Source organism: Falco peregrinus, chromosome 6, assembly GCF_023634155.1.
Source record: "Falco peregrinus isolate bFalPer1 chromosome 6, bFalPer1.pri, whole genome shotgun sequence".
In the NCBI taxonomy this organism is placed as follows: Eukaryota; Metazoa; Chordata; class Aves; order Falconiformes; family Falconidae; genus Falco; species Falco peregrinus.
The window spans coordinates 20,535,367-20,551,588 of NC_073726.1; the positions used below are offsets into that span (position 1 = coordinate 20,535,367).

Genomic DNA, 16,222 nt, shown 5'->3' on the forward strand with positions numbered 1-16,222 from the left:
AACTCAAAATTATTAAGGTAAGACAAAGTCTGGAAGAGTACCTAGAATTACAACATAAATACATTTTATTTCAGATGTGCCACTACTTCTTTTCATATTAAGAACATTATGTTACATTTAATGATCTGTTAGTCTTGTATAAACTTTCCAGGCCTAAATATATTTGCAAATATTCAGATTGAGAATATGGTATTGTAATATTTTGGTGATGCATCATTATCAGGCAGATTGCTTTAAATCTACATTGATAAATCCTACTACAACTGGTACCTTCAAAATAGCAAGTACCTAACCAATTTCTTGACAATTCTCCTTGTCTTTCAGGACAGCCAGCCTTTCCTTATCCTACCTTACGATCTTAAATTTTGATAATTTAAGACAAAAGTCATGCTAAACTAGGTGGCAGGCAAATACACTAGACCACCCATCCAATAAAACTAACGTAATCACAGCACCAAAATAAAAGTACCTCCTCATGATGCAAGATACCGTTCAAGTTGTTTGGCCTCCTGAATTCTGACAGAAACAAACTTTTTCATCATGTTAGAAAAGCCATTTATTTTTGCTGCTTCTTTAAAAAGATCTTAATTCAGTGAGCTTCAGTAAGCCACTTGGGGGAAAAGAAAATCATAACTGTCAGAATATAAAAAGCAATACTAACCCTAGAGTTCTTTGCTTAAGCTTCTGCATCAGTGTTTTCCTTCCAGATTTAATATTGAACTAACCAGGCAGTACTTAGGGACTTAACAGCAACTAACATTTGCTTTATACTTACCCCAAGCCATAGTGTTTGGTATTTACAACAGGATGACACTGAAAATTCATTTAAAGGTCCACTTCACTCATTACATTGTTTTCACAAATAACTCACCAATTAAAATAATGGAAAATATTATTAAAAAAAATTAGAAGAAGCAGTCATCTCATATACCATCTGCATGAGACATACAGAGCAATATAATCCAATTTCTATTTCCAGATTTAGAAGGTATGAACACACACACAAAATCAGACTTGAAGCAATCATTTTTCAATCCCAGCTGTAGTAAACCTGCACAATGAGTTTATCCCTTAGAAGAAACCATGAGAAAAGCAGTTCTGAATACCTTGTTTCTCAGCTGTAACCAAAATATATCAATAACATTAATTTTAACATATTTCAAACAAAGCAATTTAATTAATAAAACTGTCTTGCCTGTCTGTTTTTGCAGTTTAAACTAAAAATATAAAAAACCCAAACATTAAAAAAACCACAAAAAATGTATTGTTCCTTTAGTCATTTAAGGAATGCTGATGTAGCATGCCAAAATATTTACACAACACTTTACTTATACCTTGATTCCTGAATAAATCTCATTTATTATCTACATGTAAGAACTTCCAAGAATAAATGACAATGCACTTTTTCACATTTTTGTTTGGAGTTGTTTGGGTTTTGTGGGGTTTTTTGACAGGGAATATTCTTGCTGCCATAGTTTAATTTCCCAGCATTTCTAGTTTCTTCCCAAAGAATATTTTTTCTTTTCAAGCCTGTATACCTTTGAGATACCAAAGATATGCAGATATTGTTCAATAGTACAAAAATTCTAGTTAAACTGATAATATTCCAATGAAGATAAAGATCACTACAGTATGAAAACAGAATTTTTCAAGTTATTCATAAGTGTTTTGACTGCCCCCTAGTACTAAGCACGATTATGTCAAAATATCAATAACTGAATATTTCCATATATGATGTATTACTGCAGGTAAAAATTGATGTCCACTAACAAACTTGCTATCAAAAAAATAATATACATCTTTGAAGATTTTAAAGAGCAGCAAAATTTTGACTGCCATCCCAATAAAAGGAGGGTATGAACAAAGAGTATGCATATTTAATGATTATTAAGCTAAAAGAACCATCAATTAATTGTAACTCTAGTTATGACTGTTTTAATGGGTTCTGAGCAGGGGAAGCCTTTTTTCTTGCTAGTAGTTGTCCAAACATATTTAAAGTGATGTCATCATGTTCAAGATGCATTACTGTGAACTTGACACTTTAATTAACTCTTCAATCCTAATCAAGTAGTGACATGTGGAAGCAGCATTTCAATTTCTGATTTAGAGGAAGTAAAGCAGGTGTAACTACACACACAAAAAAGCAATCCTTGTTTGTGTGCTTTGCTTAACACCTTTCATAAAGCTGTAACACCAATACAGACTGAAACCTAGAGCAACCATTGCAGCAGATGGTACATTATGCATCTCAAAAGCAAGGGCAATGTGTGATGGTATCCACTAGACAAATTAACCTCACTTGCCTTGTGCTGAGGTTTTCCTCTTACTTGTAGCCCACAGTTCCCATATTCTGCTTAGGGATAAGCAGGTTACAGTTTTAACAGGGATTTAGAAATAAGATTTCCATTATTACTAACGAGATGAATGACAAATTCCCAGTGCATGTGGCAGAAAGACAGCCTGAGGGTCTTTTCTGTTTTCCCCAGCAGGCTGATTTTATTTCAAAACCTAAATGAAACTCTTGAAAAATACTGAATTGAAACCATGATTCGAGTCTATTTTATTGGGATTGCCTCTCCTGTGGTGGGACTGTAATCCTCAAACAGGTAAATAAATTAATTCCCTAGACTTTCCCCTTAGGTTTTGGCACCAGATAGAGGGAAAAGCAAGCATTTTTTTTCTAATATTTCTTTCTGCAGTTAAATAAGCCACAAAGTAATAACCTGGATATAGTGCATGGATATTTTGTAATGATGTACCATGCATTTCTATACTGAAATAAAGGGGACTACTTCCCAAGAAGCTCATCACTATATTTCTCAATAAGCAAATCACTACTATATATAGGAAGCCAAATAATATTATTTTATAGCACATACTAGTTTCTCAGGTTTAAATAGGTGGTGCACCACTGGAGAATTACTGGCTAAACAAGTTTTGAAGGGCTAAATAGGGAATGTATCCACACATTCAGAATTTCTTATGACAAATTCAATATTTGAATCATATTTTTAAAATCACAAATAATAACTGCAATAAAAATTAAACCCGAATAGGGAAGAAAGATTTTAACACATAACATATTGCTTAAGAATCAGTGATTCTCAAATTCCCAGCTCCATACAGAAAAAAAAAAAATCATTAACATGACGAAGTGTGATCAACAGATCCAAGTGAAAATCCAGATTTAGGAATGCACGTGGCTTTACCTGTAATTGTCCCTCTCCCCTAAAGACAGCAACCTGCTACTGTAAGAGGCAATTGAACAGAAAACCTATCACAAGGAAGCGTAGGCAAGTCATTGAAAACCTGTTCTGTGAGATCCAAAGAGCAATTCTTTGTTTCTCTTGGCATCCTACAAGACATATACAATAAGGGAGGAAAAAATGAAATCTGCTTTCCAAGGTGTTATTCAGCCCCCCAAAAATTGGCTTCCAAGCAATAAAAGTTGTAAACTGTGTCTCATCCACTGTTTCTCAGAAGGATTTGTTGTAATATCTGTTTTGTAAATGTTCACTATCGGACTGTGATGTAGACAGGGAATTGCAGATTTATTACAAACTATTTTCCAAGTGTACAGCTGTTCCCTGCTATAGTGGGCACAGAAACCTCTATCAAGAAATGACAGGTTAGCTCATGCGAACAAGAAGAAAAATGACAACAGTGTTCAAGATACTTTATCAGTCTTTCTAGGGTTATAAAAATTGCCTGAGAATAATATTGCTTGTGAAAAGAAAATTAAACTCTAGTTTTGGAAATCTGGTGGTGAATGACTACACGCCAGTTGATCACCTTGTCTCAGATGACACGTGAACTTTGTTACCGTAAATAAACCCCAGTGACAGTTTTGTGTTTATTGATATGAAATATGTGGGATTTAGGTATTCTCAGGCTGTTAACTCTGAAAACTTCATCTGTAACCAAGTTACCCAGCTACTCAACAAGGTGATTTTGCTAACACAGAATTAGTCTTCCCGGTCATTTTTTAGGTTTCCACATCTCTGGTAACTGACATGATAGCCAGACCCAAGGAATCATTAATTTCTCACAAACCACATATCTTGCACATGCAGTTACCCCTATCAAAAAAAGTACATTTCTGCCTGTTATTGTCATTTCATTAGAAACTAAAGTTGTACCTTTCCTATGGAAGTTACAGCCTGTTTTCATTTTTAGGTTACTGGACCATACAGTAACATTACCTAGCATGCATTTTTAAGGGAAGTAAGTATCCTTAGAGATACCATCTAAAACATTCAATTCAACACAACATTTTACATACTGTTATGATGACAATGTTATAGCAAAGTTCACATGGTGTTTACAAATATCCTAATAATTGGAGGTAGGTTATTATAACATTTTAACAGTGAAGTATCAATCCTCTTAAAACAAAACCAAAGGAAATGGCCTGTCTTTTCCCTGTAATCCTGCAATTAAGGTGCTCTTTACCACTTATTAAGCAAGAATCACAGAATAATCCTCTAGGTCTGTCAGTCAAGCACACCATATAAGATTACGAGCTACTATGATTCTTTCCCTCATCATACTGACATTTCCATTTTCATCCCTCTGTCATTTATATAAGCTGCACACAACTGTGGCCATGAATTTTAAAGACCTTGGGTCACATTAGGGTCTCTCTCTTCTTGATGAGATTTTGAAAGACGGGAAAGACTTGAAATTAGGACCCTAAATAAAACATAAAACCAATATGGATCTTATTTAATTTTCTTCCCCTTTTTAATAAAATGTGCAGCCATTTTAAATGCTGAAATGTCTTTTTATTGGATAATGATTTCTTCTTGATGACAAGCACAGAAAAGGGAAATTATTTTGATCTTGAAAGATAATTTAAATACTTAATTTTGAAATACAAACAAAGAATCCTCAACTGTATATGCATATATATATGTAATTTTTTACAGTTTTGAAAGAATTTATTGAAATTCTCAGGTAGTCTGTTACTGCAATTCTAGAAACACACTGCATGCAATATAAGTACTACCATCTCACACAGCATGTGATTTGCCTGAACTGTATATGCTTTTGGGATACTCAGAAATGTTTTCATTACTTATCTCTGCCTGAGGACAAAACCATGTAAAGAAGAGTACAGAATATAGAATTGTTTGTACTAAATGAGAACACACCATAAAGAAAGAATGGATAAGAAAATTAGGATATGTTAAAGAGTTTTGTTTCACCTCCAGTTCCGTTTCTGAAACTCAGATCCAATCCTAATGGATCTCCTTTAACTATGGCTCCTACTAATTCATAAGATTAATCATATGCCTAACAACACATCTCCAAAGTACTATTGATAGAAGAAAAAAGACAATAACAGCAAATCGGTACTGAAAATGGAGAAGAAAATACTTTTAGAGGTCGCTTGTTTTTAAGAATGGGGCGTAAATAATAAGCTTAGCATTAAAATAAAATAACTTTGTTCAAATGCTACTTACAGCCTTCATAAATATCTGTTGGTATGTGGACAGCTGCATGCTGGTAAGATGTTTGCCGTCGGAAAACAGGATCTTCTTCAAATACTGGTCTGATTCTCTGGCTGCCAGATTCAGTGTCATTCTTTTCAGGCTTTTCAAAAGAAAGACATGTAAAGGGCAAAATGTTATAAAGTATGCTAGCATTTGCCTCTATTTACATAAAAGACTCATAGCCTTTCTTCTGTAACTGTTTTGCATTTGTGTATTAACACACTCATCTGCTCCAAGTCCAGAAACATTTGTGTGTACTTTAAGTTATAACTTATCCAATGCAACTTAGTGAAATGAAGAGCTGCAAAAGTAACACCCTAACACCTTACACAACTGAATTTCCTAAGTGCATGAAATCTTTACACCCATAATACAAAACAAATACATCACCTTTTATTACTTATAATAATTTGTACTGGATCTTAAATATAGATGCTGTATCTCTCATTATTTCCTTCAGTAGATTATATAGTAAATCACAAATATTGAAATGATGCCACTAATACACATTTCATAAATATGGTTTTGAGAAACAGTGTGCACACCCAGACAAAGAAAGGAAATTAAGTCTTCTTAGGACTGCTGATTGAAACAGGTTTTGTTCGTTTGCTTATTTTAATAATAAGTCTTGATGAAATCTCATGTACTCCCCTGGCTATAGCTGTCTGGGCAAAAAGGTTCCAAAATACCCAGGTGCTCACCACCACATGCCTGTCTTGGGTTCCCATCCTCTCTCACCTGTCTGCACCCCAGTTTCTTGATTCCTTCCAATTCACTTAGTCATTTGGACTGTTTTTTTTTAAATTTTGAAAAGTGAAGGCTATTTCTAACTAGCTACAAAAACTGCATGAAGTGTGGAAACCAAGGAGGTGGTAAAGACCAAAGGGGAGGTGGTAATGTCTTTAATTGGCTCAGCTGCAGCTGGAATAGGAGACATGAACAGACTGCCACTTAAATCAATACTGAATCAACTATGATACAAAATGATTACTCAGGCCAGCAACCATAAGTAATTATAAGCTATTTTTAATACTATAGTCACCAGTTTTTGAAAGTGTGCTATGCCTGAAAAATAGTGCTGACAAAGAAACACCTGCTTCTGTCAATCAAGCAGCGTGTGCTGAGGTTATTCTTTATACACTACCACTGTGTCTACTACCCCCTGTCAAAGTATAGACAGCTAAATTTTACCTTACCCACAAAGTAATCTAATTAAACCATTATGTTTCCTCATCTGCATCATCACAGGGTTACAAACAAATGTCATACTAAATGTAGGTTCAAATGTTGCCTGAAGTAAGCAGCAGTCTCAGATGGGGTTTGAGGAGGTGGTTTCTTTTGGAAACACGAAAGGCAAAACTCATCTAACCAGTGACATCCATTGATTTCAACAACATAGCAGTGTTGAGCTCATCACCCAAGGCTGCCTTCATAGTCAATGTAGAGAAATGGGCATTGTTAGAATGCGATTCATCTCATCTCAATTAGACACCTATTTTTGCATAACATGAACCATGCCCTAGAAGAACTTCTTACTTTACATTGACTATAAAGGTAGCCCTTGGGCATCTAGATATAGAAACCTGCAACACAGCTCTCTAGAATTGGGTGAGATGATCTCACAATACAAGTCTATTAAATCTGGAATTAAAAAAAGGTCAGTACTACTTTTGACTGGTTTTATGCAGCATAGCTACTATATCTTATGCCAAAAAGTTAAACTTGTTACCAGGTACTTAACCCCACTCTGGTGGATAAGACAAAAGGGAAAGCCTAACAGTACTCAAAGTAAGGGATGGTCTCTTTTCTTTAAGCAATCTGTTACTAGTTAAAGTCCAGGTATATTGTGGCATTAAATAATCTAAATAAAATGTGTATATTATATAAAAACATTATTTTCCTTGGAATACCTAGGATCACATGTTGCCTTTTATTTTCACGTGTATGGTATTGTTTTCATTAATAGTTCTAGTGGACACAACAACCTCTGTTTCTGGAGGTTGCCAGAGGTCTTCTGAATATGTTACATTTGCATTTAGATGCTTCTAAGACAGTAACATTTCAGTTTTGTAATGTGAATTAGAAAAGCAGGAAATACTTGTACAATGCAGTTCGAAATACTTTGATTCGGTGTGCCACTCTCTTAAATCTGCCAGACAGTAAAATCACATATTGGGTCTGGCTGAGCCCCGTAGCAGACCTCATAGTGCTGTGCTTTTATTTGTAGCTAGAAAGGTGGTGCTAACACACCAGCGTTTTGGCTACCGCTGAGCTGGGCTCCCACAGCATCAAGACTGCCTCTCCAAACCCCCGCACCAAAGGGCAGTAGGCTGGCGGTGGGCAAGAGGCTGGGAGGGGACACAGACAGTGCAACTGACCCAAACTGAACAAAGAGTTATTCCATACCATATGATGTCATGCTCAGCAATATAAGCTAGGAGAAAGGGAAAAGGGAGGGAGGGTATTTGCTTATTATGGCATCTGTCTTCCGGAGCAATCACATGTACTGAGGTCTTGCTTCCCAGGAAGCAGCTGGACATTGCCTGCTGACGGGAAGTAGAGAAATAAATCTTTCCATTTTCCTTTGCTTCTGGGTGTGACCTTTGCTTTTTCTTATAAAACTGCCATTATCTTGACCCATGAGTCTTTTATCATCTTATTTTCTCCTTCCTGTTGTGCAAGGGAGGGGAGTGATAGAGTGGCTTGGTGAGCACCTGGCATTCAGCCAAGGTCAGTGCACCACAAACCATTATAACTTACTTTGAAGTGTGCAAACTGGAGCCAAGATCAGTAATAGTTTATGCATTCTATGATTTGAAATGACATGACATTATGATAGCTTCAGATAATGTAATTTGGCTCAATTTTAACATAGATTTTTAGTGGGTTTTGTTGTTTGGTGGTTTTTTTTTTTGTTTTGGGGTTTTTTGTTTTTTCTACTTAATCACACAGGATTTTTTCACCTCCAGAACTGGAATGCTATACATTAAGCAAATTCTGGAGTTCTTTTCATAAGTTACCTCTTGGCTTCATGCTGCTCAAAATAGTGAGTTTGTCTAATTCTGGAAATGCAATCTCAACAATCCTTCACATGAGAATATTTCTCCCTCGCTTGAAAGCCATTTGATTTAGAAAAACCCTAACACTCTTATTCCTGAAATTAGTACCAATGACTACAAACTCTCAATGCTTTCATAGAACACCTCAGAAAAAAACCTGGGACCATCAAGCCACATTATTACAATAAAACACCAGAATGAGTGGGTGTTGAAAGATTTCTCCAAGTAATTTTCCACAAGAAATATTTGGAAGTGAGCGGAGATGCTAAAAGGGAAAGGGGGTGAACCCAAAGGACCATTCTAGCAGGTCTTCCACAGAAGTTTTCATGCTACAGTATATTTAGATTTTTTGATTGAAATTCCTGAAGCATCCGAACATAAAGTTATCATGTTTCTTCTTGGTATTTCAATTTCATTCCAAGTAATAGATACTAGCTTTCAGCTTCTCCTATCACTCATCCCATGGAAGAAGCTTTACGCCTTCTGCCAAAATCCGATTAAATTTTGTTGAGACAGAGGGTTTAAACAATTATTGTGGTTTAACCCTGGCCGACAACCAAGCACCACACAGCCAGTTGCTCACTCCCCCTCACTCAGAGGGATGGAAAGGAGAATCAGAAAAGGAATGCAAAAGTCAAGGTTTGAGGTAAGAACAATTTAATAATTTAAACAGAATAAAGAGGTAAGAACAACAATAATAATAACAATAATACTAAGAATAACAATAGCAGCAAAAAGGAAAGGTGGGGGAAAAAAAAAAAAAAAAGTAAAGCAAAAGCTGCGCACACAAAGAAAGCAAAGCAGAGTAAGGAATTCATTCACCACTTCCCATGGGCAGGCAGGTGTCCAACCATCCCCAGGGAAGCAGGGCTCCATCACGCCTAACAGTTACTTGGGAAGACAAACGCCATCATGCCAAATGTTCCCCCGTTCCTCCTTCTTCCCCCAGTTTATATACTCAGCATGATGTCATATGGTATGGAATACCTCTTTGGCCAGTTTAGGCCAGCTGTCCTGGCTGTGTCCCACCCCAATTTCCCGTGCCCCTCCAGCCCTCTCGCTGGCCAGGCCCAAGGAACCAGAGTCCTTGATTTAGTGTAAACATCACCCAGCAATAACCAAAACCATCAGTGTCCTTATCAACACTGTTCTCACATCAGAGCCAAAATACAGCACTGTACTAACTACTAAGAAGAAAATTAACTCTATCCCAGCTGAAACAGGGACAACAGTCCACCTGAATGCCTTAAACTTTCAAACACAAAGTCTACTTCCCACATTTCTATTACAGCACCCACCAAAAAATTACCGAGATAAAGACCCAGTCTGTTATTCTTCCTACCAATATTCCATGATACCAAAACAAGAATATGAATTTTAAAAACTCTTACCAGTTTAATTGATGCAGGGTAGCAGATCTACCGGAGCTACATAAAGTAACATAGAAGCTTTTTCATCACTGTTATTGAGTTTTCCCGGGCATATTTTGTGATGTACAACTCTGATTTTGAGAAAATATATCTATGTGCCCCAAAAAACCCAGACACACCAAATAACAAAACCCTTTAGAAGTTCCATGGTTTCCTTCACATGGGATTAATTTTGCTATTAAATCTGATGATGTCTAAACTCGTTCTGCATATGACAGGCAAGGGTTACAGGCAAATTAGCATGGCACTCAGTTAGATCACCACCTCCTGACCAGCCAGCCTGATGGTGTGCCAGGACTCACACATCCAATGTTTATAGTGAATCCTTACTGTAGAACATAAAAATTGTTTGGTTTTCATTTGCCAAAATTATGAATTTCAAGTAACCTACATGTAAATGGGGAGGGGGCAGATAAGAAAAGATTAAAAAGGGAAAGCTTATTATTATTAAGTATTTTACTCTGCTATTTCTATCAAAAGCCTGACAGATTGCAGCATTGGTTGGTACAGTTTTAATACCCAGCTAAACTTTGTTTTCAGGAAAGTAGCAAACCACATATTTTGAAGCATGTGAATACAATTAATATCCAACTCCAACCAATTTCTCTCTCAAGTCAGTAGCTGAAATGCAATCAATACTGGCACGGGGAAATCCCACAGGGGACAGTGGCTGAAGATTAATTTTCTATCTATTCAAACCTGGCCTTCACTTATCAAATTATATTGTTACCTACCACTGACAGTCAGCAAAATAACGCGCTCATTTCTCTGCAATGAATCTCTAGACCAATATCTCCCTCTCTTGTGAGGTGGATGAAATCCATTTCTCTTTTCAGTTCACATTTGTGGCATTTTAAGGCTTTTTTTTTTTAATAATAATAAATAGAGTATTTTTTCATGTGTCTACCATTCACCATCAGAATAAAGGGAAATTGATATAGCAGCTAAAATTCAGGTAAAGTGGCTTCTGTACCTGTTCTTTGTGATCTTGTCTAAATCACTTTTGGCATGACCTAAAATAAACTGGAGGTTACTTCGTCATTCTGTAAGCCAAATATATAGCAGAAATAATGCAACTTCTCTTTCAAGGGCTTCGTGAACATAAATTAATGTATGCACATGAGGTAACTGGCAGCTTTATGCCAAGAAGTATCACTACCAGATGCGTATAGAAAAGCAAACAGCCATTAAAATAAAATGAAACAAGGTCATTTCAAGAAACACGGACAGTTTAGCAGCCTGTTTCACTACAGCCGAACGTATCCTGACTCCTTTCCACAGCATTCAGTTACTTGTCATCATCATAGCCATAGGAAGACAAGCAGATTTTGTATCTCTGCTAGTAAGTTTTCATCTAGTTGAAAAGCACTGCTTACTGTAGAAATGAAAAATATTTTTTCCAGAAATATAAAACTTACTGGATTTTGCTTCTTGCAGCTGTTGAAAACTGAAGATCAGAAAACTGGTTTTAATTTTAAAAATATCATCAGTGAAACACACACAAGAAACCCCCACAACCAAACTAAAGCAAGCTTCAGTTGTTTTCTGAAAGCAGACTCTTTTCAGGAACAATGTTGAAGTTGCTCAACAGCATCAGGACAAAAGAATAAAAGGTAGCTTTCTTTTAATTCCTGAACCAATATCCAGCAAGAAACAATGTCACTTGCCTGCTTTCATACTTGCATAAAATAGGAAGGAATCAGTTGCTAGTATTTTCCATTGCCCTAGTATCTAGGAACTGTGTTTTGCATAAAACTTTGCTGTCTCTATCAAAGCCATTTTAGAGAATGAATGCAGAGATGGAATTATAATTGTTATGGTTTTAGGGGCATCAAAATCCTTGCTCTGTCATTTGTCTTTCCTTGCAGATATGCAAAAGTTTTATATTTTCATCTCTGGCATTTTGCCCTTTGTTGATCTCTGAATATCTGTTGAAATTTCTGAATGTCAAATTTTAAGCATTTGAGTCTCACTTGACTATGCTTCTTTTAGTCTACTCCCAGATCTACTCTGTACAAATGAATGATATCATATATAAAATAAGCATAGAATTTTTCCTATGCTCAGTTCCTTACTCAAAATCAATTTTGCTGATTTGCTGGGTTTTCTTCTTCCCTAAGGAAAGTAATCCAATAGAACTACGTATGAAGCCCCTCCAGCACTACCTGTGGCCCCATTAAAAAGTTAAAGCTGGACCTGATGGGAAGAGTAAAACGAGACGTTGCTCGAAGCACACGGCTCAACATGCCTGCAGCAAGCAAAAGGATGGTAACAGCTTTTCTAAGGACAAGATAGAAGTTAATTTTGAAAGGGCAGCTAGAAAGCACTTCTAATAGCCATAGCACATTCATTACATTTCAGATAATTACGTAAGTGCATTGCCTTCTGATAACTGTTTTTATTTCCTTGTCAATAGATGTGATTTTCCAGCTGTGGGAAAACTGCCAAGTGTGTTTACATGGTTCTGACAGAACTGCAAACAGTTTACTTTGTTTCTGTGTGTATTGGTGGGAGATTCTCTCTTCATTCGGCTACACAACATTTTTAAGCAACATCCTTCTGTCTACTCTTAGGGACAAAATTCAACCAAAGGAGTTATAAATGAAGTAAGAATATAGCTGGCTCAGAACATAAATATGCTTGCTTTATCTGTTAGAAAACAGAGAGATGTTTAACAAAAATATATAAATATGTTCGTATATTTAAAGATATGAATACATATATATAGGGTCTGGGTAGCTTCAGATGTAGGGAGAGAGTTTTGTATTTGCAACTGTCAGTGTGTGACGCTCAAGGGCTGTTTATTTAAAATACATGCAAGCTGTTGTGCTTTTAGTGTTTCCATATGCTTCTAACATATCAGTTGGTTACTGTATGTCAGTAAGAAAATGAATGAAAATCTGGATTGAATATTTACATTAAAAAAATATTTCTTTTATAGCAGTTATTTCCAGCATTCGGCCAACTGAATTACTTTAGTATGTATCAAATATAGAGTCAAATTAATTAAAAAGCATTTATTTGCCTCTTAATCCATTTTTATGAATGCAAACTATCTTTTGTTGAAAACCATTTCTATACATCTAGTTACAGACTTGTCCCCATCTACTGTATACACAACTACATTATTTTTCATGGATGGTTTGAAACCCGCTTTATGCATTCATTTATCTGACTGACCTCCATGTCAGAAGGTTCACAGCTTTGATCAGAACTTCTAGATACCCACAAAATTATTATATATCCTAAACATAGTACTGTTTTCTTCTTCTTTGGATCCCAACCTATTCACAAAATTCACTGAATCATTAGTTTGGTTTCATGAATAAATGAATCCTTGATGTAATTAATTTATCAAATGTAAGGACTTGGAAGCCTGGTGACAGACTTTAGGAGGGCCTGCAGTGTTAGGACAAGAGGTAATGGTTTTAAACTAAAAAAGAGTAGATTCAGACTAGATATAAGGAAGACATTGTTTACAATGAGGGTGGTGAAACACTGGCATAGGTTGCCCATGCCCCATCCCTGGAAACATTCAGGGTCAGGTTGGACAGGGCTTTGAATGACCTGATCAAGTGGAAGGTGCCCCTGCTCATGGCAAGGGGGGCGAACTACATGACCTTTATAGGTCCGCTCCAACCCGAACTATTCTACGATTCTATGAAAATCTGGCTGTCTTGTAGCATTTGAGGGAATTACATTTTAGAGAAACAGATGAAAAGGATTGGGTTTTCCTTATTTCTTCAGGTGGAGAGAGTTTCAAAACAGAATACCAATCTTCTGGAAATCATCCTGTTTGAAAGAGTTGACATTTCATCTATAAGTAAGGGAATTATAGTTTCTTGTAAATAATAAAAATATTTTCTTAATTTTTAACAAAAAGGAACATTATCAAATTATAAGAGATCATTTGGCAAGAAGCTAAAAAAAACTATTAAAAATAGTAATAAAGGAATTAATGAAAACTATAACAACAACTATTTTGAATTTCTAATGATACCACCAATATTTTATTATCCATGTTGTGAAAAAAAACCACTAAAAGGATGGATACTATTTTAGTTTTGAATCATATCCACAGGACCTATCCTTGTATTTTGTAGCTATGGCTTGCAAATCATTAAATGAAACTTCTATACAATTCTGCAGGTAGAAAACAAAGACACAGCCTGTTTTTAAGAACATGATGAACAATTATGCAGTTAGAAAAGGTAGTCACCATATGACTGATCAAGTATTAAAGGAATTCTGTGGTAGGCTAGTGGTCCAAATGGGACAGAACATGGCAATATATCATATTAAAAATTCAAACCTGTTTAACTAATACTTTCCCCAGTGGAGCTGAACTACACACCTGCTCAGTTTTACTCTTTTAAACTGAAGATAAGAATTCAAATTTCGACAGGATTTACCAAATGGAATTTGTTCCACTTTGTAAGCCAAGATAATTCCTCCGTCTCCTTGATGTTTACTTGAAAACTAGAAGTATAAATTGCCTCAGTCAGTCTATTCCTGCAGCTAATGCCCACTGAGCTCAGGGAGACCACCTTCTTGCAATCACAGGCCCAAGGCAAACAAGCCACAATACGTGTGCCCCTGATTTGAGGTGGCAGAGACACTGTTCTGTAAGTATAAGGCTAAGGAAGTTAGATCAGGCAGCAGGGTGAGGCTGAAAATCAGTCACCTAATGGTATTAGTAGTTAACGCAATTTCTTTTAGAAACCTGTGCAATCAGCTTGTCTTTTTTAAAACCGACATGACATTGTAGTGAGTTAGAATTAGTATCTGTTGAAACCTTGATTTCTTATTTAATAATCAGAAAATAATTGAAGGTTATGGGTTTTTCTCATTACTACAGCTGACTTTCACAACAAAGCTGTGTAAAGTCTGCTGTAGTAACATCAATAGGCAAAAAAAAAAATCATTTATCATTAACTACAAAGTCAGGTAAAATGAAATATGTATTTTAAATATTTAAGCATGTAAGACATATAAGACAAATTTATCTTCCTAAAGATCCATGTGACACTTCCCCACCCCCAAGTCATCAAGAACCTCTCCCAATCCCCACAGCGTTTCAAGGATGATGGAGAGCTACCTCTACATGACATCAGCACCCTTGGATCCATCCCATCTGCCTCCATGGACTTGTTATTTGTCTGACTAGCTTCAGTGGTCCATAATTCTATCCCCTCCATTCCTGATGGTTCAGACAACATTCTCCATACCCCTCTGGGTTGTACATCCTGGTCATGAGTTCAGGATTCATGATGCGTAACTCCATCTTGAACATCCAAATTTGGTTCTCTTCTATAAGGGGTGATGGCCTGGGAAAACCCAGGGGTTCAGGACCAAGGTGTTCACCAAGAGTGATTTTCCTACCCACGCTTAGGTTATCATGTGTTGCAAAGAAATGCCTACGTCAGTACCAACTTTAATAGTGGCTTTACTGATTAAGATGATATCATTAGCCAACACTAGGAATACAGGGTCACATTAGAATAAAAGCATATCTTACTCAGATTTAAATGTTGTGAGCAATTCAGAAAAGCCCAACCTGTTATATTCATTGTTTACAAAAGTCCCACAGAATATTTGGTCATCTACAATTTCAAGACCAAAATGCACTCTAGATAATTTAGATTTTTCATACATCACCCAATTAAATTTCAAACTAGGAACTGTTCTACTATTCTTGAATAAATTACACTACCTACCTTTTACCACTCCCATATCTGATTAAAGATCATATCCCTCGAGAACGAGAAGTGTTAAATCATCTTAATGCTTCATTGGGAGTTAGTTATAATACCAACGGAATGTGAACATTCAATTAATTTGATTTTTTCGTCTCATGCAGTTGTCTTTGCCATGCTTTGCTAAGCCATCAACTGATCCTGTTTCACAGCACATTCTTATCTTCAGTCACACAGGTTAGGACCAGATTTCGTACATCCTGCAGCATACTAATTGGTCATTGCTCTTTCTTCTTAATTTTTACCATCTTCTGTGTCAATAACAATATTAGTAACTGTAAAGCCTTGCTTTGAAAAGAAGGTTGGACTACATGACCTTCAGAAGCCATCCTAATCCACTTTTTTTCTGTGATTCTCCGAGTTAACACTAACAGGGCTCAAAACACTATACAAGCATCACTCATTAATTCATGCTCACAAATATAATGCAGCTTTTCACTAATTAAATGCCAAATGTATCTAGATAGATAAAAGTGGTAGGT

At 36.1% G+C, this 16,222-nt stretch overlaps 1 protein-coding gene across 11 annotated transcripts in view; it reads right to left on the reverse strand.

The window, feature by feature from the left end:
* Nucleotides 1–16,222, reverse strand: part of CACNA2D1 (calcium voltage-gated channel auxiliary subunit alpha2delta 1) — a 433,534-nt gene that overhangs the window by 175,200 nt on the left and 242,112 nt on the right. For all 11 annotated transcript variants that reach the window (XR_003557130.2, XR_008747812.1, XM_055808421.1 and 8 more), the window contains exon 6: nucleotides 5,466–5,595. Coding sequence is in view for 9 of the 11 variants with exons in the window: in XM_055808421.1 (XP_055664396.1) it covers nucleotides 5,466–5,595 (130 nt within the window). In the remaining 2 variants the exon portion in view is untranslated. The remainder of the gene's footprint in view (nucleotides 1–5,465; nucleotides 5,596–16,222) is intronic.